Here is a 26,744-nt window from a genome sequence, read left to right on the forward strand (position 1 = left end):
TAAGAGTTGCCATGGTCATGGTGTCTCTCCATAGCAATAAACAAGACACAGGCACCACACCCATACACATAAAGTTTTTAAAAATTAAGACAGGTTGGATGGCTGGCACTTATAATTCCTGTATTGGACAGAAGGAGATAGGTGAATCCCCAGGGATGGCAAGTCAGCCAGCCTACCCTCATCAGTGAGCCAGATCCCAGGGAGAGACTTTGTCTCAAAAAATAAGGTGCACATCTCTTGAGGAATGACAATTGAATTTGAATTCTGGTCTCCATGTATTTGATTCCATGTGTGCGCACACACACACACACAAATAATAATAATAATAAGGAATTTATTGTAGGCTAAATTCCAACTTCAAGAACTTTGGGAGAAAAAGAAGGCAGGCATGTTTAACCAGCTAAGGTTTGCTGATGGACTGCCTTGTCTTCAATATCAAGGGAAACGCTGGGAAATAGGGGCCCAGCATGCTGCAGAATAGGGGGCACGTGGACCAATCAGGACTGGGTTGGCTGGCAGGGGACACCCAAAGGAAGTAGACAGTGACTTTGCTGGGACCCCTCTGTGTGAGCCATCTCTGAGGGGGCAGAGGGCTCACAAAAGGGGGTAAGCCAAGGGAGGAGATGGATGCATTTTATTTTGTTTTTATTTTTTTCTTTGTGTGTGTACATGTATGTGGGTGTGCATGTATGTAGGTGTACATGTGTGCATGTGGGGAGGCCCAAGGTAGATAGATGCCAGATGTCCACCTCAGACTGCTGTCACCTTACCCGCTGAGGCAGGTTCTCTCGGTGGAAGCCAGAGCTCACCAACACAGCCAGTCTAGCTAGCGAGCTTGCTCCACACCTACTTTAAATAGCCAGCCTGCTCCAAGGAACCCTAACACAGACCCTGTGCCTTCCCCACGCTGTGAGAACCATTATCCCCAGCCAGCATGTTTGTGGGCTACAGAGATCTGAACTCCGGTCCTCACACTTGATGTAGCAAGCACTTCAACCTCTGAACCGTCTCTCCAGCCCCTGTTTGTCACACGATCTCACTGTGTAGCCCAGGCTGGCCTTGAATTCGAGCTGCTCCTGCCTCGGCCTCCTGAGTCCCAGGACTGCAGGTGTGGGCCAGTGAGAAGTTTTAAGAGGCCACGGCCATAAGCTAGAGATAAGCAGTTCTTTTTTAAGGCCTAGAAACATGGAAGGAACCGGGAGAGAAGACGTGGAGCACAGAGGGGCAGTTGCCTTCCTGCCTACAGTGGCTGACTCAGATCCTGACAGGCTTGAGCCACAGAGTGGCCTGTACCTTTGGGATTTCCCCAGCAGACAGACAGCTCTTTGTGGGTGCTGCCCACACTTTCCCACTAGGAGGTGAACACCTGTGGAAACAGGCAGGCCAGCCCCGGTGAAAACAAGTAAGGCTATTTATCCAGGGCCCATTGTGTGAGGGAGTCCATGTGTCATCTGTGTGGGCAGGGAGGCAGGCAGGGCAGGGGAAAGTGTCATGGCTAGAGCTGGTCCTAAAATGTTGGATTCCCTTGCCTATTTCGCTAGGCAAAACCTATACCAGTGAGCTGTACCCCAGACTCTTTAATTTATTTCTCATTTTGACATAGGGTCTAAATTGCCTGGGCTGGCCTTGAACTCATGCACCCATGTCACCCTTGGAATTCAGATTCTCCGGCCTCAGCTTTCTAAGTAGCTGGGATCACAGGCCTTTGCTACCAAGTTTGCCCCAAAAGACGACTTAAAGGTTGTCACAAGCAGGCTCTTGGCCCCACCTGCTTTCTGGGAGTTGAGCCTAGAGTTGAAAGACCAGGGCTTCTGAAACGCGGGACAAACAAGCCCACACATGTAGATTTGCTCAATTCTACAAGATAGGAAGTGTGTCAGCATGAGATCCCAGGGAAAGAGGCTGGTGGTGTGGGAAAGCACACGCCTTTCTGCGCTGACTTGGCCCCAGTGAGCCTCCTACAGCCACCTCTTCAGGAACCCCAAAGGTTGTGTCTCCGAGGCTGTTTGACAACAAAACAGAAAAGACCCCCTCCCCCACCCTTCAGAAACCAGCATGGAAGCACAGGCCTGTCATCCCGGCATTTAAATGGCTGAAGCAAGATCAGAAGATTTGGGCTGGGCTGGCCTAGACTACCTAAAAAATAATGAATCACTGCCTTGGGAGTGTATGGTGTCTATATTGTTGGGAAATAGTTCTATGACCCAACTGCTTACAGATCAGATTAGACTGGCTAACTTGGACCCTAGGAATTCTTTCTCTGCCTCCCCATTGCCAGGGTTATGAGCACCTGCTGTCATGCCTGGCTTCTTTCATGGCACTGGGGATCCAACGGAGGTCCCCATACTTGCAAGGCACACTGCCCACTGAGCCCTCAGCTCAGCCCTATAAAGTCTATTTGAAGGTATATTTCTACGTATTATTGCTGTGTTGACGAACTTCCATGCCAGAGATTCATGCTATGTTCTGCCAACATTCTTGCCCAGGCTTGTCTTTTTCCTTGTTTTTTTTCACCGTTGTGGCATGTCTGCTCTGACACATGTGTTTGTCATTTTATTGCTGGCCCTGCCACTGAAATGTGAAGCCCCTTTGGGCAGGGACCTCCTCTGGCTTACAGTGAGGTGGCACACGCCTTTCATCCTAGCTTTGGGGAGGTAGAGGCAAGTGGATCTCCAGGCCAGCCTGGGCTACATAATGAAACTATGGGGGAGGGAGGGGAGAGAAGGGAGGGGAAGGGAGAGAAGGGAAGAGGGGGAGAGGAGAATAAGAGACAGGTGCAGTGGACGGTGTGAGGGAGTCTGAAGGGGGGGGGAGCCCCTTAGAGAAATCCCTTAACTTCCCCAGCAGGTGAGGAGCCAGCTTTGGGGTGGGTGGTAGGACAGTTTGCTCAGAGTGGCAGAGGTAAGGAAAGCCGCTTACCTACAAGTCCCCCCATAGGAGGTAAAGAGCAGTGTGCAGGGGAGGCGTGGCCTGATTTCTGAGGGGAGGGGGACGCAGCTAGACAGGGCCTCTAACTTTTCCAGTCTTCTCATTTGCATAATAAACAAAATAGAGGAATGATTCCATAGAGAAGGGAGGCAGAGGGGGGCCCCCAGGGATGGTGGGTGTCAGGATCCAGGACATTTCTTCCTTAGTGTCTTTCAGAATGGTTTCCTGCTCTCCTGAAGACCGGTGATCCTGACTATTCGCCTTATCTTCACGAGACCTAGGAGTGAGAGCCTAGCCACATGGGACGTGAGGTGATAGTTCCACACGCAGAGTGTGACCTGTGGCTGCAGAAACTATGCGCGACAGTTCCAAAGAAGGCAGAACCCGGTGAGAAGAGCAGCAAGTCACACCTGTGTGTCCTAACTCCAACAAGTGACACCAGAGGGGAGGGAGAGTTAGAATGCCCGAGGTCCAAAGCCAGAAACTGTCTTGGGCTATTTACGCCTGTGTAACAGCCGATCTGTCACCTACCTCTGGGTGTGACTTGGCATTCTTGTTGGGGCTCCAAAACTGTTTAACAAAGTTAACTGTCAGGACATCTATACAAATCCAACCCCACTGACCTCTCTTTTTCTCTGGTGCCCTCCTCACAACCTCCCCTAACCTACCTTAAATATTTTTTTAAAAGGCCCTTCAGAGTGCCTCCTATTGACCACTTCCCTCTTCTTAACAAATTTCATTCAAAACTTTGTTACCAGAAATTCTGGGGAGCCTTTGTACACCTCCTGACCTATACCTGTGATTATCCCTTCAATAACTGAGGGTTTGTTTGTTTGTTTGTTTGAGACAAGGTCTCACTACATAACTCTGGTTGGCCTGGAACTGACTATGCAGACCAGGCTGGCCTGGAATTCACGGAGATCCATCTGCCTCTGCTGAGTGGGACGAAAGGCATGTGCCACCACAATCAGCTTAAACCACTGTTTGATTTGTAGGCTGTCCTCTAGTCTGCCTGCTGACTCAGTTCACCCACATTGCTCTTCACTACCTTATTTATGTCCTCATTCAGGAGTCCAGACATTGTCCTCTGCTTCTGAGACTCCCCCCTGGGTACCTGATAGGAGACAAGGAGGCTCCACCCCAGTGCTATTACATTAGAGACTTGAACTCAGCATCCATCATCCCTTGAGTCTCCTCTACCTCCCTTTCCTATAAAATCACCTCTCTATTTCACACACATGTGGCTGCAAATGTTAGATCCCAGATCCCCCTAGCTGCCACACCCCCAACCCAGGCCATCCTCCCCTGCATCTCTGGTCTCTACTTGTCCTATGAGGATCCACTCCAGAGATCTCAGGTAAGCTTGGGCCTGGCTGCCCAGTCCTTCGACCCACACCTATTTTCCTTCAGAAGATCTTTCTTTCTTTCATTCTTTTTATGGGGGGGCGGGGGCTTGAGACAGGGTTTCTCTGTGTAGTTTTGGGTGCCTGTCCTGGATCTTGCTCTGTAGACTAGGCTGGCCTCGAACTTGCAGAGATCCACTTGACTCTGCCTCCCGAGTGCTGGGATTAAAGGTGTGTGCCACCACCACCTGGCTCAGAAGATTTTTCTTTGGGTCCCTCCCCTGGAGCAGACCACACTGAAGCTGAGCTGTGAGGCGGGATCTTGCCAGATTCCCTGCTTGACATCACCCAACCCTGGCATCTACAGGAATCAGACAAATACAGTTTCTCCCATTACCTGGAGTTTGGAGAATAGCAAGGCCTGGGAGCAGCTGCCCCGTCCTACCTGTCCACTGTAGAACATTCCAGCAATTGTACACGGGCAGCTGATTCTAGACAAGCCTGGCCTGAGTAAATACTGATCTTTGTTCTTGAGATTTGCTCTGTTGAAAAGCAATTAATGACTGATAACCATCTTCATTCTTGAGATTTGTAGACTTAAAAAGCATCTTGGGACTGGACAGCCAGGACCAGGTTTGTTGTGGTGGTTTGAATAGGAATGGCCCCCATAGACTCATGTGGTGAATGCTTGGCCCATAGGGAGTGGAACTATTAGGAGGTGTGGCCTTGTTGGAGTAGGTGTGGCTTTGTTAGAGGAAGTGTGTGTGTGTGTGTGTGTGTGTGTGTGTGTTTGTGTGTGTGTGTGTGTGGTGTGTGCTGATGGGGGCTTTGAGGTCTTACATCCTCAAGCTACGCCCAGTGTGGCATACAATCTCCTACTGCCTGTGGATCAAGATGTAGAAGTCTCAGCTCCTTCTCCAGCACCATGTCTGCCTGCATGCCGCCATGCTTCCTGCCTTGATGATAATAGACCAAACCTCTGAAATGAATGCCAGTCCCAATTTAATATTTTCCTTTATAAGAGTTGCCGTGGTTGTGGTGTCTCTTCACAGTAATAGAAACCCTGACTAAAACATTTGTGTTACCACTCACAGACCCCAGTGCAAAGGTGCCTACCTGTCTATGGTCACCTGTCTCCTAAACTTGCAAAATCAGCCTACTGGCAAGATGGACTTTTGAAATTACTGTATATTAGATGCACAAAATGATGGGTTCATTGTGATAGGTTGTGAGAAATGTACATAATGTGCTTTGATCTATCCTTCTTTTCCTTTGTAGAGATCAGGCTGTGCCTTGCCCAGAGAAACTCCATCTTAAAGGCACTTTTGCCTCTATTTTAGGATGGCAGACGACTGTGCACCTGGGTATGAGTGTGACTGACATCGTCCATCCAGCCTCACCCAGGAGGCACAGACTCACAAATAACTAATTCCTAAAAGTAAAGAGTGCCACCCTAGAAATTTAGCACAGTAAACTGGGACTGCAGGAGCACATGGACCTATTAAAAATCACACCAGCAGGGCTGGAGAGATGGCTCAGAGGTTAAGAGCACTGACTGCGTTCAATTCCCAGAACCTATATGGTGGCTCACAACCATCTGTAATGAGATCTGGTGCCCTCTTCTGTGTACATAAATAAATAAATCTTAAATAAATAAATCCTGTCTGATAGAGAAATCCGGACACTCGCTACCAGAATTCATGATCTGCCTTTGAGCTTGCAGGATTTGACAGGTTTGGAGCACATGCTAATAAATTGCTCAAAAATGCTTCCTGCTAATATCACTCAACTGAACAATATCCCACCAACTCAGGAGGCATACTATGATCCCAATCTGCCACCGGTCACTAAAAGCCTTGTGACCAACTGTAAACCAGTAACCGACAAAATCCATAAGGCGTATAAAGACAAGAACAAATACAGGTTTGAAATAATGGGAGAAGAGGAAATCGCTTTCAAAATGATTCGTACCAATGTTTCTCATGTGGTTGGCCAGTTGGATGACATAAGAAAAAACCCCAGGAAGTTTGTTTGTCTGAATGACAACATTGACCACAATCATAAAGATGCCCAGACAGTGAAGGCTGTTCTCAGGGACTTCTATGAATCCATGTTTCCCATACCTTCCCAGTTTGAGCTGCCAAGAGAGTATCGGAACCGTTTTCTTCATATGCACGAGCTGCAGGAATGCTGCTCGTCCCGCACGGACGCTGCTCCTCTGCTCCTGGAAGCAGTCTGGTCTCAGCAGTCTCCGCTGCTCACCACTGCTCACTGTTCACCTTTCCTGAGGAGGGCATATCGAGACAAGTTGAAGTTTTGGACCCATTGCGTACTAGCAACATTGATTATATTCACCATATTCTCATTTTTTGCTGAACAGATAATTGCTCTTAAGCGGAAGATATTTCCCCGGAGGAGGATACACAAGGAGGCTAGTCCAGATCAAATCAGGGTGTAGAAGATCTTCATTTGAAAAATCACCTACCTCAGCGTCTTCTGAGCATCTCACACCTCCCCATCCCAGGGGTGTCCCCATGATGCAGTGCACAGACACAAGGGTGTCCCCATGATGTGACACATAGACACAGGGGTGTCCCCACGATGTGATGCACAGAAGGCCTGCTCGGAAGCAGGGACAACATGCAGACCATGTTCTTCTGCAGCATGAATACAGCCCATTGCCCTGGAATTCATCAGCACACTTAAAACTCTGTGTTGACGGCTTGTACAGCTTGTACTTTTAAAGGACTTGCCGAAGGACCCGTAGGCTTGTTGATGAACCCTCTCTGACAAGCTTCTGGTTTCCTCCAATGGTCACTGCAGCCTAAGAAGTCAGGCCAGCCTGGGAGCAAGTGCTGAGGGGGCCCAGGCTTTGCATTCCAGTCTTTTGGCATAAGTTTTCACTTTCCTCTTCTTTTATTCCTTTCTCATTTTAAAAAATAAGTAGCTACTAAGCTAGTTATTCTTGCTTCTGAAAATGATGCATCAGGATGTCCAACATGTTTGTATAGATCTTATTTAAATAATGTACAACTACCACTTCTTTTTAGCTTATCTAAATTATTGACTGGATTAACATTGAAGTGGTCTTGAATCACTAACAACTACTGAAGAGCTCGGGGATTGGTGGCGAAAGTACTCTGTCTAACTTAGTCCCTAGGATACTGGGATTTTGTCTGCAGGCCTAATTGCAAAGGGCTAGTGTCAAGTACCAATGCTACTCACCAGATGTAATTCTGTCTTGGGAACGTACGTACTCAAACAAAAGTGCCTCACTTTAGAAATGAGCAGTGCTTACGGCACCAGCACACAACTGTGGTGTCCAGTTGAAAATCCACCGTATCTTCCAACAGCTCACTTTCAGCTTACTCTGTCAGAACAGGAGTCAGCCAACTTTTTCTGTAAAAGAAAGAACAGAGAGTAAATAACTTGAGACACATCCGTCTTTGTCAGATGTCTTCTCTGCTTCATTTTGTTTTGTTTGGTTTTGGGGGTGGGGTTCTTTTATTTTATTTTCCTGAGACAGGGTTTCTTTATGTAGTTTTGGTGCCTGTCCTGGATCTCGCTCTGTAGACCAGGCTGGCCTCGAACTCACAGAGATATATCTACCTGGCTCTGCCTCCCGAGTGCTAGGACTAAAGGCATGCGCCACCACTGCCCGGCTTCTTTTCTTTTTATAAACAGCCAATAAAAAGATGAAAACCAGCGTTAGCTTGCAGCTATACAAAAACAGGCCCCAGCCAGACTTGACCGGCCATTGTTGGCAGACTGGAGAACCAGCCTCGTTTTAACATATGGATAAACAAACCCTAACATTAGCCATGCTCCATTATATCATTATACAGTGATTTTGTGGAGACCTCAATCCATGAGTCTGTTTTGAATTCTGACAGATATCTTCGATTACGATTTCAATAGTATTCTTCCCAAATGGCACACATTTTTGTAACAAGAACTTGAAATGTAAATATTGTGTTTGTGCTGTAAATTTTATGTCTTTCAAAAACCGAAGTCTCATAAAAAAAGATCACCATTAAAAAAAAAAAAAAAAAAATCACACCAGCAAAAATAGGCCAAAGGACTTATTGTGCATACCAACCAAGGATGAGTGTAACTGCCTCACCCGGAACCCACGAAGAAGAGGATAACTAACATGAGATTCCCCCACTGACTTGCTGTCTGCCCATACATTGTGTGTATTACGGGCCGAGAGAAGAGAACTCTTGACTGTCGCATGGGCTTCAGGTGAGCTTGGTCCCTGTTGATGATGTATCCACCCACTCATCTATCTGGACCTGCTGTCCATCTGTCCATTGGTTCATTCAGCTGGACCCTATCCTGCTCTTTGATTTCTATAGCTTCTCAGGGTTTTTTGTTTGTTTGTTTGTTTGTTTTGTTTTTCGAGACAGGGTTTCTCTGTGTAGCTTTGCGCCTTTCCTGGAACTCACTCTGTAGCTCAGACTGGCCTCAAACTCACAGAGATCCACCTGCCTCTGCCTCCCAAGTGCTGGGATTAAAGGCGTGCGCCACCGCCGCCGCCGCCGCCGCCGCCACCACCACCACCACCACCACCCAGCCAGCATCTCCTTTTTTTTTTTTTTTTTTAATACCTTTACTTGACCCTGAGGCTACGCACTGACCACACAGCAGAGCCTCGGACAGGGTTTTGTCTGAGAGCTGCATGCCCAGAGACTCTTCCTGTGTCTGTTGTACCCACCCCCTTTGTCTCTGTTGGGTCTCCCTGAGCCGCCCTGAACTCTGCTGTGGCTCCTTTAACCCTTTGTAGCCATGTCACCACAGCCATGTCAAGAGCTCTGATGCCTCAGTCCCATGGGAGTGGCAAAGCTTTCCCCTGGTGAGGTTCCTCTGGAGGAATGGTGAGACTTTCCTTGGGGTCCATGTGCAAATGATTGGCTGGTGGGTACAAAAACTAGCAGCTACAGCCTCCGTGTCCCAGATGTTTACAGTCTGAGACGGCTTACCTACAGCACCCTCCTATGGACACTGGCTACCTCCCCTTGCTGTGGAATAATCCTCTTGTACTCTGTAAAGATTTGTCACTCGAATTGGTTTAAGAAAACACTGATGGGCCGGCAGCTGGGCAGGAAGTTTGAAGGGAAAGCCAAACTGAGAATGCCGGGAAGAAGGAGGCAGGATGAAGGAATTGCCAGCAAGATGCAGAGGAAGCAAGATGAGAAAGTCATGTTGAGAAAAGGCACCAAGCCACGTGGCTAAACATAGGTAAGAATTATGAAGCCGGGCGGTGGTGGTGCACGCCTTTAATCCCAGCACTTGGGAGGCAGAGGTAGGTGGATCTCTGTGAGTTCGAGGCCAGACTGGTCTACAGAGTGAGTTCCAGGATGTGGACAGCCAGGACTGTTACACAGAGAAACCTTGTCTCAAAAAAAAAAAAAAAAAAAAAAAAAAAAGAATTATGGGTTAAAAAAAAGAATTATGGGGGCTGGAGAGATGGCTCAGAGGTTAAGAGCACTGGCTGCTCTTCCAGAGGTCCTGAGTTCAATTCCCAGCAACCACATGGTGGCTCACAACCATCTGTAGTGAGATCTGGCGCCCTCTTCTGTCATGCAGGCGTACATGCAGAACACTCTATATGTAATAAATAAATATTTTTTTAAAAAAAGAATTATGGGTTAATTTAAGTGTAAGAGCTAGTTAATAATAGGCCTGAGCTACCAGCTGAGCATTTATAAGTAATATTAAGCTCCAGAGTCAATTATTTAAGAAGTGGCTGCAGGCAGGCAGGTGAAAAACTTCTGCCTACCTCCCCTCCCTGGGTTGTAAGCAATAAACAAGCTGAGGTTCCAGGCTGCAGTGGGAGCAGGTGTCTCCATGAGAGTGCGCACACCTCATCCGACTCCACTTTTCTGAATATGTGTCTGTGTGTTCATCCTTTCTTTATTCCCCCACCACCCCTAGTCAGAGTTTCAGGACCCAAGCCAAGCAGGACTTGGCATATACATATATATATATGTAGATAGATTATCTACTGTGTGGTGTGTAATGCATGATCTGACAGTTATTATTAGAAATTTAAGATAGTGTGAAGATAATATGAAAGCCTAGACTTGACTTTACAGACTCCATCTTAGGGAAGGGCCACCATCTTAGACCACCTGGAGACCAGGGGTTGTACTCAGTTCCAGGAAGAACCTCAGGAATGTGCCATGACAACTCAAACAGATACCCTAGAAGCAGCCAATTAAGAAATAGGGCAGTATAATTTAACAAGATCCAGATGCTCCTGCAGACATCCTGTTGACAGTTTATAGCCCTTGCAGATATCTAGATAATCCTGTCAGCAGGTTGTGGTTCCCTGCCAAAAGTCTAACCCAATAGTTTCGAATGTGGTTTCGCACCAAAAGTCTAGACCAATAGTTTCAAAAATCTACCTTGCCCCATATCCCTTCTACCCAATCCCCCAAAAGGCCAAGGCATGTAATTCCTGGCTTTTGGTTTTTTTTTTCTTTTAAAAACCCTGAGCCTGGGGCCTCCACATTTTTCTCCATCTGCTGGGCAGCGGCCCAGGTTTGAACCTGAGAATAAAAAGACCCTTATGTGCTTGCATGGGAAACATGCTCTTTGGTGGTCTCTGGGGGTTTCAAGACAGGGTACAACAATAGTATGCCTAAGTCTGCTAGTAAGGAAACTGGGACGACTTGAAAATTGTTGCCAATGACACCGATGTGATTTATCAGTTCAATAAATTCTGAAGTTTTGGAAGGTACAGACTCGTCTGTCTATGTTCCTGTAGTAGCTTAGACATGCCCTCCCCGCCTCCTGTTGCTCTGCTTCTCTTCTGACAAGAGTCCCTCCATCTTCTCTAGTATCTAATTTTTCAAATAAAGCCATCTTCCTCTGTCACTTTGATCCCAGGCTTAGCCGTCCTATGGTGTGGCAACCAACTGGGAACGTTACGGTAACACTAAATCCAAATTTCCACTGTCTCATGAGTTTTCCCAGCAAGACCTCAGATTTGTGGTGGTCTTGGGAAAACACCATGGTCACAGCAAAGAAATCTACAATTGTTCTGTATTCTAATCTGACATTTTAGACGTTGGGCTATATGGAAGCTTTTGTAATTGTGTTCCAAATGGCTGTCATCCCACACCTCCTGAACCAGGGCACACTCAAGTTTTGCACACTCCCTCTATTCTCTGTAGTGTATGTATTCGCCTGTCCATCTTTAGGATAGGTGTTCCACACCTTGTCCCAAAACTTGGGTTATGATGGCTTTCTTGCTTTTCTCTCTGTCCAGAAAAGCGGATGCTCTCCAAGGGGCTTTGCGGAGCGGATTTATCTGGGGATCCGGATTTATTTGGGCTCCCTGGTAAGGCCCACAGTTCTCAGCGGTATAGGGACAGGATGCTTAGCAATGGGCAGCTTCACGCAGCCCTCCAGAGATGGGCATTGCAGTTAAGGACAGGAAGGGCCAGATCAAGACCTTGTAATGCAGCCGCTCCTGCTGCGCGCTATGCAGGTTTTTCAGTAAAGAGGAGGGCGAGCTCAAGACAATTGCTTGACCCTTCCAAGAATCAGAGAGTTGCCCCAGCCAAGACGCCAGGATTCCAGCTTTCCGGCAGGCTGCAGTTGCGCCTCCTGGCCACGGAGGGGCAGTAGTGCACGCCGGCATCAGCCGGGACGTTTGACGTTCAACCGTGTTGTGTCGCCGCGGCGTGACGTTCGGTGGTGTCGCGCAGACGTGACGTAGCTCTTGTGTCGTCACTGGAGCGCCCGAGCGGAAGCGCCGAGTGCGTGGTCTCAGGGTCCTCATCATGGTTCCCGGGGTGCCGCTCCCGCCGGAGATCCAGCTGGCGCAGCGCCTGGCCGGCAATGAGCAGGTGACGCGGGACCGCGCGGTGCGGAAGCTGCGGAAGTACATCATGGCCAGGACGCAGCGGACCGCAGGTACCGGGCGGGCGGCCTGGGAACCTCCGCCGCGTGGGCCCCACCGGGCCGGCGATGTCGCCGGCGGGTCTCCTGGCTCAGGCCGTCCCCGTCGGAATGCATGCTTTTCCTTCCTCCGGAGCTTGCTCGTGCTCTTTGGGCCTTACCAGTGTTCTGTGTAAGCCTCGAGCTTCCCAGAACATGCCTTTTGCTGAGTGCTTTCTATGAGTGGGCCCTCGAAGAGCGACCCCCTGCCAGCAGCCTCAGCTTCTCTTGGATAACCCTTCACAGATGAGAATTCCAGATCCCCTGAGCAGTGCTTTGACTGAGGTCTCGGCCCTGTGTTTTAGGAAGCGCCACAGGGTCGTTTTTCCACGCTGCAGCTTGAGAACCGCAGTTTAGGGGATGATCCTCACGGAATCATGGTTATGGCCTTTGCTAGCCTGAATGAGACACTTTCACCATTTAGTCTCTGAGATGTTATAGATAAGCTACAACTCCTTGGTCTGACACTGGCTGAATGATCACTGCATTAGCTATGGGCCACCATCCAATCCAGTATGTGTTGAGGTTCTGTGTTTTAACCCTGTGGGACTGATGATACCTGTCGTTTACCTGGGGCATGAAGCTACTGGGGGAGCTCCTCCAGTCACAGGTATGGCAGGTCTATTGGAGAGTGTTTTGGGGAGGGGCTGGCTGCCCAGTTCCTGCACAATGATTCGATTCTGGGTAATTCAGGCAGTCATGCTTCCTTCTGCCTCGGAAAGGCAGGTTCCAAGGTCCACTGGGTCTACTGAGTCCACTGACTATTGCTCTTGTGATTTAGGTGGTTTTACTCCAGATGAGTTGCTGAAGATCTGGAAAGGGCTGTTTTACTGCATGTGGATGCAGGACAAGCCGCTTCAGCAGGTGAGTGCATGAGAAGGTAGCTGAAGAAACTGGACAGGAATGGATGGTGGACTGATGGGCATGTGTTTATTCTTCTTTTAACATGGCCAGAGACTTGGGTGGAGTCACTCAGCTTATATATATCCCTTGTTCTGTGTGGCTGGCAGGGCTGTGGTAGGAAGGTCCCGGCCTTTAGGAAGGACAGGAATGGTTGGTTAACCAGAGCATCTTTTTTTTTGGTTTTTTTTTTTCGAGACAGGGTTTCTCTGTAGTTTTGCGCCTTTCCTGGAGCTCACTTGGTAGCCCAGGCTGGCCTCGAACTCACAGCGATCCGCCTGGCACTGCCTCCCGAGTGCTGGGATTAAATGCGTGTGCCACCACTGCCCGGCTTAACCAGAGCATCTTAATGACATGGTGGCAAACAGTGTTGGCTGGGGTGGGCTGAAGTTGATAGTGTCACATTAATCACTGCTTTGGTTGGAAACCCAGTGCTGATAGAAGAAAGTAAGGGCAGAATCCAGGTCTCCTGGGAAGGCATTTCTCCTGCAGGCCTTTTTTTTTTTTTAGAACAGCCGTTCTTAGCTTGTGATTTGTTTGTACAGTTGGAGGAGCCTGACCCATATTCGTGTACCTGCTAAAACAACCATCTCGGGGCGGGGAGGGGAGGGTAGTTCAATCTTAGTCAGGGTACTGGGTAATGCTTAACACTGAGAGACAGTAGATAGTGAATGATTCATGTGTCTGCTTGGCCCCATTTCCTGCTGTGTCTCGAGGCTCCTTTCCATCTTGCCATGATGTCTGGGGTATCACCGTCTTGTGCAGGGCCACTGCCTTAGTGAGGCCAGCACCGACTCCTGCTGTATAGAGGGAGAGTCTGGTGGCTTCCACAGAGTAGGCCTTTCGCAGCAAGGAGACATGCAGAATTTGGAGGCCCCACCTGGACGGAGGCCACCCGGCAGCTGGTTCCTTGTATGGAGTGAGTGGGCATTGGTAGCGTGTGCTGTGTCCCAGCAGTGCTTCAGGGTCTGAGGGTGTGCTTCCTGTTTCCCTCACAGGAAGAACTAGGAAGGACCATTTCCCAGCTCATCCACGCTTTTCAGACTACAGAGGCACGTGAGTACTCTTGAGGCCAGGCCTGTCGCTGTCAACACCAGAGTTACTGAGATTCAGAGCTACCAGTGTAGCGGGCTGTGTTCTCAGACCTCAAGCTACAGGGAGGTAGGCGGCTGTGTGGGAGCTTGTGGTGTGGAACACAGCCCAGTGTTCAGCCTGTACTCACCCGTTTACCAAACAGACGTGGCTCAGGGGTGAAAGGCGGAGGTATACACATAGAGAAAAGCTCAGTGTCATGATACCATCATGTCTAGCTGGATTCCACCTGATAGACACGACACTCATTCTATTTATTTATTTATATTTTATGTGCATTGGTGCTTTGCCTGCATATATGTCTGTTTGAGGGTGTCAGATCTTGGAGTTACAATTGTGAGCTGACATGTGGGTGCTGGGAATTGAACTGGGGTCCTCTGGAAGAGCAGCCAGTGCTCTTGACCACTGAGCTATCTCATTCTTGTAGTGCACTGATTCTCAACCTTCCTAATGCTGCAGCCCTTTAATACAGTGCCCCATGTTGTGGTGACCCCCAACCATAAAATTATTTTTGTTGCTACTTCATAACTGTAATTTTGCTACTGTTATGAATTATAGTGAAAACGTCTGTTTTCTGATGGTCCTAGCTGTAAAGGGGGGGGGGGTCGAGACCCATAGGTTGAGAACCACTGTCTTAGTGTATTTCCTAGCTCTTCCATTTTTCATCCATATCCCTATCCTGCCTGTCTGTTGGAATCACCTAGGCAGCTTTTGAAAATCCTGAGGTCCAGACCCTAGCTCAGGCCAGCCTAGCTCTGGGGCATAGTCCGGTTCAGGCCCCTGTGCTACTCCGAGGGCAGTCCTGACCGAGGAGCTGGAGGCTTGTACTCATGTCCTCAGTGAGCTGGCTTTTAGTTGTATTAGACGGAAGTTGGCAAATTGAGGAGATACATGCATATTTCCTCATTGGGAGAACCCCTCATCCCACCCCTCTTTTTTGGTGACAGGTTCTTACTGTGGGGCTCAGGCTGTCCTTGCACTTGGGGTCTTCTTTCATCACCGATGTGTGCCATGGGGGTCAGGAATATCTTTAATTGCATGTATAGATGGAGTGGATCTGAGCTCCCTACTCTTTGTTCTTTAAGAACTGGCAGGAGAGTTGCTTTGCTGGGCCCAAAGCTGATCACTTGGTGACCTAGTCACCAGGCCACCGTGACTGAGCTGTCTGAACAGCCCTTTGCTGGTGTAGAATTTGTTCCAGTACCAAAGTTTCCCAGGGTTGGTGCCTCCTTGTCCTGCAGATGGTACCTTCCTCCGATTGAGTGAGATTAGATAGGGCTCACCCTCAGGACCTTCGTTAGCGCCCCCAGCACAGCCCCTCTGTTTACTCTGTTTACGGTTTGCAGTACCAAGGGTTTAGAGCTTCTCCGTAAGATTTTGAGGGCACAGTTCAGACTCTACATCCTGCAGCCAACTCATCTGTTACCTGCAGGGCTAATGGATCTAGCTGGGCAAGTGCCAAGCCTCTACCTACAGTTCTGCTTCAGTGACTCCTTGCTAAAGGTCTGGCTTGGGTGTCAGGAGGTCCTCAGTCCAAGCCAAGGCAGGAACGGGGTGGGGTGGGGGAGCAGTGTCCCCAGTAGTCACTCAGTTTCCCAGTACCTTGTTCCCTCTTTGTGCTTTTGTTCAGACAACAGAGTGACAGCTTGATTTGAACTGTGTTGTTTTTCTGTGGAGTCTGGGGACTCCTGCTTCTCAGCCCTGTGAGTGAATACACAGGCAGGGCGTTCCAGGGCCGCCCCCGAGGACTTCTGTGGGTGTGCTGCCCTTCCCCACACGGCCCTGGTGTTCATGTGTGTGCTCCCTCTCCCTCTAGAGCACCTGTTCCTGCGGGCGTTCTGGCAGACCATGATCCGAGAGTGGGTGGGCATCGACCGACTGCGCCTGGACAAGTTCTACATGGTGAGGCACAGAGCAGGGGACCCACGAGCCCTGGGGTGAGGGGTCAGCAAGGGCTGGTTGGGAATGTACTTGGCTGCAAGGCTGCTACAGCCTGAAGTGTCCCCATCTTGAGGGCCAGTGGGAGTTCAGAGAAGGAGACTTGCTTCAGCCTTCCTCAGGAGTCAGCCATTGTGACTGCCAGTAAACCCCGGCCGAGCACGTGGCAGGAGGGCACTGAGTCCCCGCCTGTGAAGATCCTCTTCTGGCTGAGGGCGTGCCTCCTGCTGTCTCTCTCCTGTGTCATGCTCCTCTCGGCCAATGAGTTGCGTGGGAACGTAGACCTGAGTTCTGTGGGCGCGCCTTGTGCCGTGCTGACCCATGTCCTGGTGGAACCACAGACTGGTCACTAATCAGATGTCCTTCCCTGTAGTGCTGGAGCCTAACTACAGAAACAGAAGGAAGATGGGCTGTATGGGCTGTGGGGCCCTGGCTGCATGTGGGGGTCCAGCACCTCCTGTAGCAGGGAGTAGGTCTGTGGGAGAAGATCTTGTGTGGAGTGGCTATGCTAAGATGTAAAGTGGCTGCTATTGCTGGGTCCTTGGTGTGGTAAATGCTGTTGCTTTCCAAGGCCCGTTTAAAGATTTTTAATTCGGGCTGGAGAGATGGCTCGGTGGTTAAGAGCACTGACTGCTCTTCTAGAGGTCCTGAGTTCAATTCCCGGCACCCACATGGTGGCTCAGAACCACTTGTAATGACATCTGGTGCCATCTTCTGGCCTGCAGGGACACATACAGGCAGAATATTGTGTACATAATAAATAAGTAAATCTTTTTTTAAAAAAAAATAAATATTTTTAATTCTATGTTTTTGTGCGTGTGTGAGTTTTGCCTGTATGTGTGACATCACATGTGTGCCCGGTGCCCTCAAGGGTCAGAAGAAGGCATCAGCTCCTCTGGAAGTATGGGTGGTTGTGAACCACCATGTAGGTGCTGGGCATTGAATCAGGGTGCTCTCTCTGCAAGAGCAGCAGATGCTCTTAACCACTGAGCCATCTTTCCAGCCTCCAAGGTCCATTTCATCTTTGTGCCATCGGTGACCAAGTCTTGAGTGTGGCTGACTTTCTCAGCGTTAGTGTAGGTAGGCATAAAAGTCAGGTCCGTGGTGTCCCCAGGTGTGACATCAGACCTCTGGTGTGCTCTGTGCACATGGCTGTTAGGTTCCAGGTGTTGTTGGTTGTCTTCACTGTGACCTGGATGCAGAGTGGACATATCATGTTAAGATCTAAAGGCAGGAAATTTGTAGAAAACACTGAGCCATGTCAAAGGGTCGTGGGGCCCGTGGGAAGGATGCTGAGCCTTGATTGACGTGGCAGTGGTTCAGGGCAGAGTTTGCTCCCGTCTTGCTCTCTGATGGGGAAAGGAGGGCTTGGGAGAGCATCGGGGAAGTTAGGCCCAGCTTCAGACTCGGCTTTGTGGTGACTGCCTGCCGTAGGAAGAGCCCACTGCGTGCCTGACCATTCTGGTCAGCTCTGGTTTGTAGTTCCCACTCACTCAGGCGAGCCTGGCTTCCTGCTGCTCACAAAGCCAAATGCAGAGCTTCGATCTCCAGGCCTGGGGTCCTGTGGGCGCAGTGTCATGTCCCCCAATATCCATCCTGTGGGCAGCACTCCGCCCAGGTGCGCATCTTGGGACATGCTGAGGCCTTACCTTCAGGAGGCTTCTGGGGCATGGGGAAGCTGGGCGACTTGACGACTGTCCTCTCACTGACATGAATTTCTTTTGTGTCCAAGCTCATGAGGATGGTCCTGAGTGAGTCACTGAAGGCCGTGAAAACCCAAGGATGGGAAGAAAGGTGGGTCCACACTGGGAGTCAGGTTTTTATAAAGTGGTTCAGGTGATGCTCTCTTCTCTGAACTGCTATCCAGTTATGTCTAGAGTCGGGCAGAATTACATACACTGGTCATAACAGGTGTACAGCTAAAGCTCTCTTCCTTTTTGTTTGTTTTTTGCTTGCTTGTTTGTTTGTTTGTTTGAGACAGGATTTCTCCGTGTAGCCTTGGCTGTCCTGGAACTTGCCCTGGAAAAAAGGCTGGCCTTGAACTCACAGAGATCCGCCTGCCTCCCTGCCACCTAAGTGCCGGGATTAAAGGGGCCCATGGGTGGGAAGCTGTGCTGTCAGTGGTCACTGTTTGCCCAGGCCTCTTACTTTTGACCACGTGCTTAGCTGGCTGGCCCATGTCCCTGAGCAGTGGTTGACCACATGCTTAGCTGGCTGGCCCATGTCCCTCAGCAGTGGTCGGCTGTGTTCCTGTCTGACCCTGGCTTCTGTGACAGCAGTGGGTCCCCACTCCGCTAGGGCCCTCATCCTGTCCTTGCCCTCTTGGGAGACCCCAGGCCTCGAGGGGCTGCCTGCTCACCTGTCTGTGTCCAAGCTGAGGGCAGCGGGTTCCAAGCCTTGTGGTAGCCTGAGTCCTATCAATCCCACAATGTGTGTTTCTGACTGTTTTCATTTAGATTTGTTTTGTTGTTGTTGTTTGTTTCTGTTTTTCAATACAAGGTTTCTCTGTGTAGCCCAGACTGTGCTAGAACTTAGACCAGGCTGGCTTTGAACTCGGAGATCCACCTGCCTCTGCCTCCGAATGCTGGGATTAAAGTTGTGTGCCACCACCGCCTGGCTTCATATAACATGTGGAGGGGGCGGGAGCACCGGTGACCTGTGACTGCGTGGCTACCATGGCCTTTTCCCTCTTTCCTCAGACAGATTGAGCAGCTGCTGGAGCTGCTCACCACCGAGGTCCTGAACCCCGACAGCCAGGCCCCCAATGGGGTGAAGAGCCACTTCCTGGAGATCTTCCTAGAGGAGCTGACCAAAGTGGGCGCTGCAGAGGTAAGGTGGGCTCAGGTGAGGTCTGTGGGGTGTGGTGCATGTGCCCAGCGCCGAACACACCTCCCAGCCCTCGGTTTCCCCACAGCTCACCGCAGACCAGAACCTGCAGTTCATCGACCCCTTCTGCCAGATAGCAGCCCACACTAAGGAGTAAGTGGTGGGCGGCCCCTGGACTCTGACCTTTCTCACTCTTCCGTCTCAGGCAACCGTGGCCTTTGGCCCTCCATGCTGTGAGTGTTGGCATGGTGTCTGAGAGCCCAGCCCAATGGCCTCTCTGGCCTCTGCTTCCCCCTCAGCTCCCTAGTTTTAAATAAGATCACGCGGAGCATCTTTGAGACGATTGTGGAGCAGGCTCCCTTGGCCATTGAAGACCTACTGAATGAACTGGACACACAGAGTGGGGAGGGTGAAGCGTCAGATGGTGAGGAGGAGTCCTCAGAGGGTGAGCAGGATCTGCAAGACACACCACCCAGGAGGCTGCCTGCAGGTGAGGAGTCGAGGCCTGTCCCAGGCCGAGTCCAGGGCTCTTGCTGGATTGTTGTGTCTTCTGGCTGTCCTCTCCAGAGCCCCTTGTAGTGTGGCATAAAATACGGATTTACTCTCTTAAGTCTGTCTTAGCACGTGGCTCCCAGCTGCCAGCTCAGTTCCTGGAGTGCTCCTGACTAAGGCTGTAATGTTCCCTGGGTCCTGGGTGGCACCCTGACCTCCCTGTTCACGAGGCAGCATCTGCCCTGGTTTTTTTCCTGTTCTTAGTGGTGTTAGGATGGAACTTGGGCCGTCTGCACCAGGCAACTGTTCTGACTTTGAGTCATGCCCAAGCCTTCGTCCTGCTCTCCCCCCCACCGGGATTCTCTGCCTCCATCGGTTGCCTTTCCTCTGTGGTCCTTTTCTCTGCCCTGCCCTCCGGTCAGTCTGGATCTGACCACACTGCAGCAAGGAACAGGACTGCACCGCACATTCTCTTATAAGTGGCCCTGAAGGGCTGTGGGTCTGCCCTGGGCTTGCTTTGTCTTGAGGCTGTGGTCGTGGACTCTCCAGGAAGGCTGTCCTCTTTCAGCTCTGGTGTCAGCGCCCGCAGCCCCTTCTTGTCGGTCAGCAGAACACTGCCTGGCCTTCCTGTGTGTGTCTTCCCAGTCGTGCTCAGTTTCCTGGCAAGTCCAGTGGTGCCTACCCGAGGTCAGCAGCCACTCTGTATATAGCAAGCCATCCTGCAGCTGCTGTCCTTCTTATCGGAGTGTCCCACAGGACCTTGTCCAGAAGTCCTTCACCCACAGGCGATGCTGAGTGTGCCGTGGGAGCACATTCTTATAATCCCAGCACTTGGGAGGCTGAGGCCAGCCTGGGCTGTAAAGGAAATACCAGGCCAGCTAGAGCTACATGACAAGGCCTGTTTCAACTTTGTTCCTACCAAAGGCAGTGCTCTCAGAGTTCTTAGCACACGGCCCAGCTCAGTGTCCTGAGCTGAGCTAAGCAGGCTCCAGTGCCCCTGGCCTACCTACTGCTAGGACACCTGAAGCTGCCTTTGCTGCCCAAGGTGCCTACTGAGCATGCGCCCCTCTCCTGGGATGCCTTTCCTCATCTCTGCTTGTGCCCTTTCCAGCCTGTGCCGGGATATAACCAAGAGGGTCCTCGGTTCCTTGGGTGTTGGTATTGGGGTACCCCTACAACAGACACAGTACCTTGAGTTAGGCTCCATTATGCTTTTAGGCTCCAGGCATAAGGCTGACCCTGAGGCAGACAAGGACCAGGTGTGGGATGACGAGGAAAACGCTGGCCCTGTCCTCCAGGTAGGCATCTGTGTCTGGACTACAAGGTTGGCCTTTATCCTCTGGCCTCACTGCTGGTAGTGAGGACAGTAACAGGGTTGTACAGATAGCCTTCATGGAGGCTGGCTTTGGGGGAGGGTGGGTGATGGGCAGCTGGGCAGCTCTTAGTGGGTGCTGGGAGGGTGATGCAAGGGTTAAGCCAGCCCTGCTGCACCTCATGGCATTCCTTTTGCTTTGAACAGGTGGGCTGCACCCCCAGGTGTGACCCTATCATTGGGGTGTTGGCCTTGAACAGGGTGGCACAGCCTTAGTGATCTGCAATTGGGTCATAGTTCTGAGTCAGCTGAGAAGTGGGGTCAGGTGGATTGGAAAGGTCAGACAGATGTCAGTAGGCTTTAATACTGACAGCCCGTCACATGAGTAAGTTTGGAGTATTCTGGGTTAAATAAAATGTGTTGGACATTTTCACTTGTTTACTTCCTACCTGTCTGCTGTGGCTAGTAGGGAATTTAGAGGACTTTAGTCCCTGCACTCCAGAGGTGGCTCTAGACCAGCCACATAGGAAGACCCTGTCTCAGAAAGGAAATGAATAAGGCTGCCTTCTGCAATCGGATGCTGCCTTTGGACAGTGCATCCCTGAGCAGGGGTAGTGTAGTCTGTCTGCAGGCCTTGCTGGAAGAGAGTGAGTGGGTTGGGTCTGTTCCTGTGGCTGAGCCGAGAATGTCTCCTCAGCCCAGGGAGGTAGGTGGGGTTGTATGTTCGGGTACGTGGACACTGGCTGACCTTGTATTTCTTGCATCTTTTTGAAACAGTTTGACTACGAGGCAGTTGCTAACAGACTCTTCAAGCTTGCCAGTAGACAGAGTACCCCTTCTCAGAACAGGAAGCGCCTCTACAAAGTGATCCAAAAGTGAGTCAGGCGGCCCGCCACACCTCTGCTGCTGTGTGTTGTCCTGTGAAGTTGCCTGAGCCAGGTGGGAAGTCCGTGTCTCACCGAGAGGGTCCCCCATGAGGACTGATGTGGTCTGGCAGAGCCACTGCTGAGTGGTGACATTTTCTGTCTTCTCTTTCAGGTTGCGGGACCTGGCTGGAGGTGAGGATCTGGTGGGCACGGAGGTGGTCCCCCCTACACACACACACACACACACACACACACACACACACACACACACACACACACACACACGACTTAAGAAGTGCCAGTGCCTGTGGGATGGAGTGGTTCCAAGTGATCCCTTAGGCATGAGAAGTCTCTGCAGAAGTCTGTGTCTTGGTGGGAGAAAGGGTAGGCTCGAAGACTCCACAGCACTCGGTCGTCCCCGTACTTGCCAAGTGGTACTCAGGCTTCATTGCATTCCTCGCCCCTGGAGGCCTTGAGCCTTTAACTGTCCTGTTGTGTCTTGCTTGTGGAGCCAGCCTCTCTTCATTCACCAGAACGTACCTTGATGTCTCATGCAGGCCTTGAACTCGTGTCCAGTGTTTGTAGATGAAGTTCACACTGGAGAGTGTGTGTATTGTGTGTGTGATGGGTTTTTACCAGTGCCCAGGAACCCTCTGCAGTACAGGACATCGGTCACCACTACACAGCATAAGCCTGTTTGAGGAATAGACCTTGGCACTGTGCCACAAACTTGGGGCCACAAATTGCCTTTCTGGATTTTCCTGGTTCTGGGCTGGGTCTGTGTGGACCTGTGATGTGGATCTCAGCAGCTTGGTCATTGGGTCTGGTATGGGAGTGTACGCCTTGCAGAGCGGAGGCGATACATGCCCTCAGCACCCTGACTGTCATCCTGGTTCTCAGGCACTTTCCCTGATGATGAGGTCCCTGAAAAGGCCTACAAGAAGCTGCTGGAAGGGAGGCGGGAACGGAAGAAGAAGAAAAAGAAGCGTTTGCCCACATTGCAGCCAGAGAGTAAGACAGGTAGGCCCCTGGGCGGAGAGTAACATATGGATCACCTCAGCCCTTTGTCTCCCCTGCTCGTGGTCCTGCCTTTGCTTAAGGCTTCCCTTCATGCACAGATGCCCTGCAGGCTGTGGGGACTGCCCCAGACTGGTGCCTGTGCTCTGGCTAGCCCACCTCTCTGACCTTCTGTGAGCCTTTGGGTCTGAACCTCATGTGTCCTTCTATATTCTTCAGTGATCCTGAACCTTGGCCACTCATGTCACTGTTGGTGTTCGGTCCTCTTCCCCTCCTGGTGTGTGTGCGCGCTAGCTTATAGCACGCTTGCTAAAGGCTGCTCGGGGTCTGCTGTACATTGTTGGTGGCCCTGCCCGGGGCAGACAGTCTTTTCATGTGCTAACCTAGGAGCTGTCCTGGGGAGGGTCACTGGATTCACCCTGTCTCCCGCCCAGCTATCTCCACATTGAGGCCCATCCATATTGTTCCTAGCTGGGCAGTGTCTTCCCATCAGCCTGCCCTTGGCCTGACTCCAGACTCAAGCCAGATACTGTCCTTCAGCTCTGACACAGTGGATTGACACAGTGGTTTGCTGGCCTTGGGGCACGGAGCCATCTCTACCTCTCTTCCGACGCCCTCCTCACACCCTGCTCCATGTCTAGACCCTTCATCCTGTCCTCTGGCTAGTTTTTCAAGGGACCAAGTCCTGAGCCCAGCTTCCCTAGTATCCTGACACCCAGGATGAAGCTCACTGTCCATACAACATGGGTGCTCCCTGGTCAGCAGCCGTGGCTGGTGCTCCCTGGTGCTCCCTGTTCAGCAGCCGTGGCTGGTGCTCCCTGGTGCTGGCATTTTAGTTAGAGTCAGGTGATGACGCCCACTGTATTGTCCCGTCAGCTTGTTCACAAGTCTTACTGTGTCCACAGGGGAAAGCGAGACAGAAGCCTCGAGTACAGACCCGAGCCCGCAGATAAAGAGGAAGAGGGGCAGGAGGGATGAGAAGGCTGGCCAAAGAGGGCCTCCTGGGAAGAGGAGGAGGCCTGGTGCTAGAGCAAAGGGGGCTGGCGTCCAGCAAGCAGCGAGGAAGAGGAAGCGGCCATTGCAGAGGGAGAAGTGAGGGGCACGCCCAAGCCGGCCATCCCTGCTGGCACCTGGTTATTGGGCAGGATACCTGGACATGCTCCTGGAGCCTCTGAATGCCAGGCTCTGAGCTTCCCCTAGGGCAGGGACAGGGGCAGCATGAAGAGGGAGGCCCTTGTCCAGTGCCGGCCCTCAGAGCCACTGCCTGCCTACCAGAAACTCACTCCGAAGACTCAAAAGTTCACCTGGACTCTGTGCAGTGGCCAGAGGATCTAGAGTTTGAGTCCAGCCTGGAGCCCAGAGTTCTCCTTCCCCCAAAATAAGAAAAATGAAACCAGATACTCCACCTGTGTGGGTACTGTCACCTCTTCCCCGGGCTGCCCACAAAATAAACTGCAGGTCCTCACGGCACGTGGGCTGCTTCTGCACGTCTGTGTGGGAGTGGTGTGTGTGTGTGTGTGTGTGTGTGTGTGTGTGTGTGTGTGTGTGTGTGTGTGTGTGTGTTTATCTACTTTGTATTTACGAGCCCTCGCAAAAGAGCAGATTCCCTGTAGTAACTGCCTGACTCCAGACAGGAGTCCCCTGCTGGTGACTGTGGCTCCTTATTGATGGAGACAAGGCAGTGTCTGTGAAAGTGGTCATCTTTAATTCCCTGTGTGAGCGGCTTTGAGAGCACAGTCCACACCATCACCCACTCTCTCATTCATGGGTTATTAGGATATTCTCAGAACAGGCGACTGCTGCCAGTTACCACATCAGTTATGCCTGGTGCGCTTTGGCTAGCAGCCCTCCCTGTGCTGGCAGCCTCTGGTCTGTTGGGGCTGCCGGCTCCCCTGTGTGCACATGGCAGCCCCTGATCTGTGTCATGGCAGCCAGCTCCTCTGTACTGCACATGGCAGCCCCTGATCTGTGTCATGGCTGCCGGCTCCCCTGCACTGCACATGTCTACTTGGGATTGTGCAGTACATGGCTTTGTATCTGGCATATTTCACTCAGCCGTTCTCGGGGCTCGAGCCTGCAGCACGTGCTAGAGCTTCCTGAGGTAGATATCCCCGTGTAGAGTGTGTTTCACTTACGCCTGTGGACACTTGGGGCATCTGCACCGGGCTGTGAGGGAGTCGGGCTGCTCAGATGTACACAGTCCATTGTGTACATGTCTTCACTGCTCTGGGGGAGACACCCAGAAGTGGTGTTGTCAGGGCAGTCAGTAGTTTGAAGACTACCAGGCTTCCCTGTGGCAGCTTGCTCCATTGCAGCCTCAGGGATGACAGCCCTGTGGCCTGTGTGACCCTGCATACAGGTGCCGCTTCAGGGAAGGCTGTCAGCTCACCTGTCAGTCCATGACTTGGCCGGGATGTGGGAGTGGACTGGGTGACCCTCTTCACAGTGTGGGGACCCTGCCGTCCCCTGTTGGGGCTGGCAGCTCATGTGGAGGCTCACCTGTTCTACCTTGTCCTTTCTGGCCAGGCCACTTGATCTCAGGAGGTGATGTAGCAGTAGATTTGGTTCAGCCTCTCTGTGTGTGACCTCAGCCAGAAAACAGGCCCATTCACACACGAACACACAGGAGAGAGGGGGTTCCTCAGTACTGATGGGGTGTGTCCTGGGACCCCGTAAACACTACGTGCCACCAACACTGAAGTCCCTCTTCAAAAGCTGTCCACACAGAACCTGTGCACACCTTCCTATGTACTGGTGTGTTCACACCTGGTACAAGGCAAAATTCTACACAGAGACTGCCATACTGTGTTGATCAAGTAAGGACACGGAGGAAAGGTGTGTGCAAGTTCAGTGCAGCCCAAGTTCTTTGCTATCCCATAGTTTGCATCTGTAGGCGTTTGAGTCCCCAGGTGGGAGCCTGTAGTTGGTACAGAGTGGGCTGAATGCAGGGGCGGGGCGGGAGGGGGGGGTATTTAGTTTTAATATTTCTCATGTGGTAGTAAGGGTAGTAAGGATGATGTATTAAGATTCCAGGTCCAGGAAGAAGGGGGTGTTATGGCTTGGATCAGACCTGAAGGCTGTCCTGGGGACTACCCCCCCACACATAGGGGAGGACTGCCTGCTTTATTAAGAGCCTGCCTGCTAGGTGGTGGTGGAGCACGCCTTTAATCCCAGCACTTGAGAGGCAGAGGCAGGTGGATCACTGCGTTCAAGGCCAGCCTGGGCTATTAATCGAGTTCCAGGATAGACAGGACTGTTGCACAGAGAAACACTGTCTTGGGGAGGAAAAAAAAAATCCCAAAACTGTCAAACTCTAATGTCTTTTTGTTTGTTTGTTTTGTTTTTTGAGACAGGGTTTCTCTGTGTAGTTTTGGTGCCTGTCCTGGATCTCACTCTGTAGACCAGGCTGGCCTCAAACTTCCAGAGAACTGCCTGGCTCTGCCTCCCCAGTGCTGGGATTAAAGGCGTGCGCCACCGCCGCCTGGCCAAAGTCTCTTTAAAAGTTGAAAGCCTCTCAACTATAGGCTCCATCCAGTAGGATATGCTGAAGAGGCAGAGACCAGAGGATCATGAGTTGGAGGCCAGCACACCTGTCTTGACTACCTTGCCAAATGATGGACTTGGGCACCCACACAGGGCCACCTTACATCTTTCCTGGCCAGCTTGGGCTGTGGAGACCTTGCCCACAGTGTAGTCTTCTCTTGGCCCTTGAGGTTCCATGAGAGAATGTGGGTCACCTGGTCAGGAGCCTCCTGGGTACCTTTCTCTCTCTTCTGTCTTGACCCCTCCTGTGTCAGCATGTCCCTAGGAGAGGGACACAAGCTAAGAGTTATCTGGGAAGAGGGAATCTCAATTGAGAAAACACCTCCATCCGATTGGCTGGTAGACAAGTCTGGGGCATTTGTTAATGATTGATGTGGGAGGGCCCAGCACATTGAGAGTGGTACCATCCCTGGGCGTGTGGTCCCAGGTTGTAAAAGGCAGTAAACATCGTTCCTCCATGGATTCTCCATCAGTTCCTGCTTGATTTCCTTTGATGATGGACTGATATGGAAGAGTAAGCCAAATAAACCTTTTCCT

At 51.1% G+C, this 26,744-nt stretch overlaps 1 protein-coding gene across 2 annotated transcripts; it reads left to right on the forward strand.

Annotated features, from left to right (window-relative positions):
• The first annotated feature begins 12,002 nt into the window (after positions 1–12,002).
• Rrp1 (ribosomal RNA processing 1) lies at positions 12,003–24,155 on the forward strand. 2 transcript variants are annotated; one of them, XM_028861285.2, is made up of 13 exons: positions 12,003–12,197; positions 13,003–13,085; positions 14,120–14,177; positions 16,030–16,115; positions 17,884–17,945; positions 18,851–18,980; positions 19,066–19,130; positions 19,277–19,467; positions 20,688–20,767; positions 21,559–21,656; positions 21,820–21,839; positions 22,548–22,667; positions 23,570–24,155. In XM_028861285.2, exons 1-13 carry the CDS (start codon positions 12,065–12,067, stop codon positions 23,758–23,760), a joined length of 1,317 nt encoding a protein of 438 aa, XP_028717118.1. In that variant the 5' UTR covers positions 12,003–12,064; the 3' UTR covers positions 23,761–24,155. The 2 variants fall into 2 exon arrangements, with proteins under 2 accessions (XP_028717118.1, XP_037055538.1); XM_037199643.1 differs by having other exon boundaries at positions 22,548–22,658.
• Positions 24,156–26,744: the final 2,589 nt, after the last annotated feature.

This window comes from Peromyscus leucopus, chromosome 16_21, assembly GCF_004664715.2.
Source record: "Peromyscus leucopus breed LL Stock chromosome 16_21, UCI_PerLeu_2.1, whole genome shotgun sequence".
Classification (NCBI taxonomy): domain Eukaryota; kingdom Metazoa; phylum Chordata; class Mammalia; order Rodentia; family Cricetidae; genus Peromyscus; species Peromyscus leucopus.

Bases quoted from the DNA above. Each gene is read 5' to 3' on its own strand.
- Rrp1 (XM_028861285.2), top strand. From the start codon at position 12,065: ATGGTTCCCGGGGTGCCGCTCCCGCCGGAGATCCAGCTGGCGCAGCGC. The intron at 12,198-13,002 runs GTACCGGGCGGG...CTTGTGATTTAG, and splicing joins CAGGACGCAGCGGACCGCAG to GTGGTTTTACTCCAGATGAG. The intron at 18,981-19,065 runs GTAAGGTGGGCT...GTTTCCCCACAG, and splicing joins CCAAAGTGGGCGCTGCAGAG to CTCACCGCAGACCAGAACCT.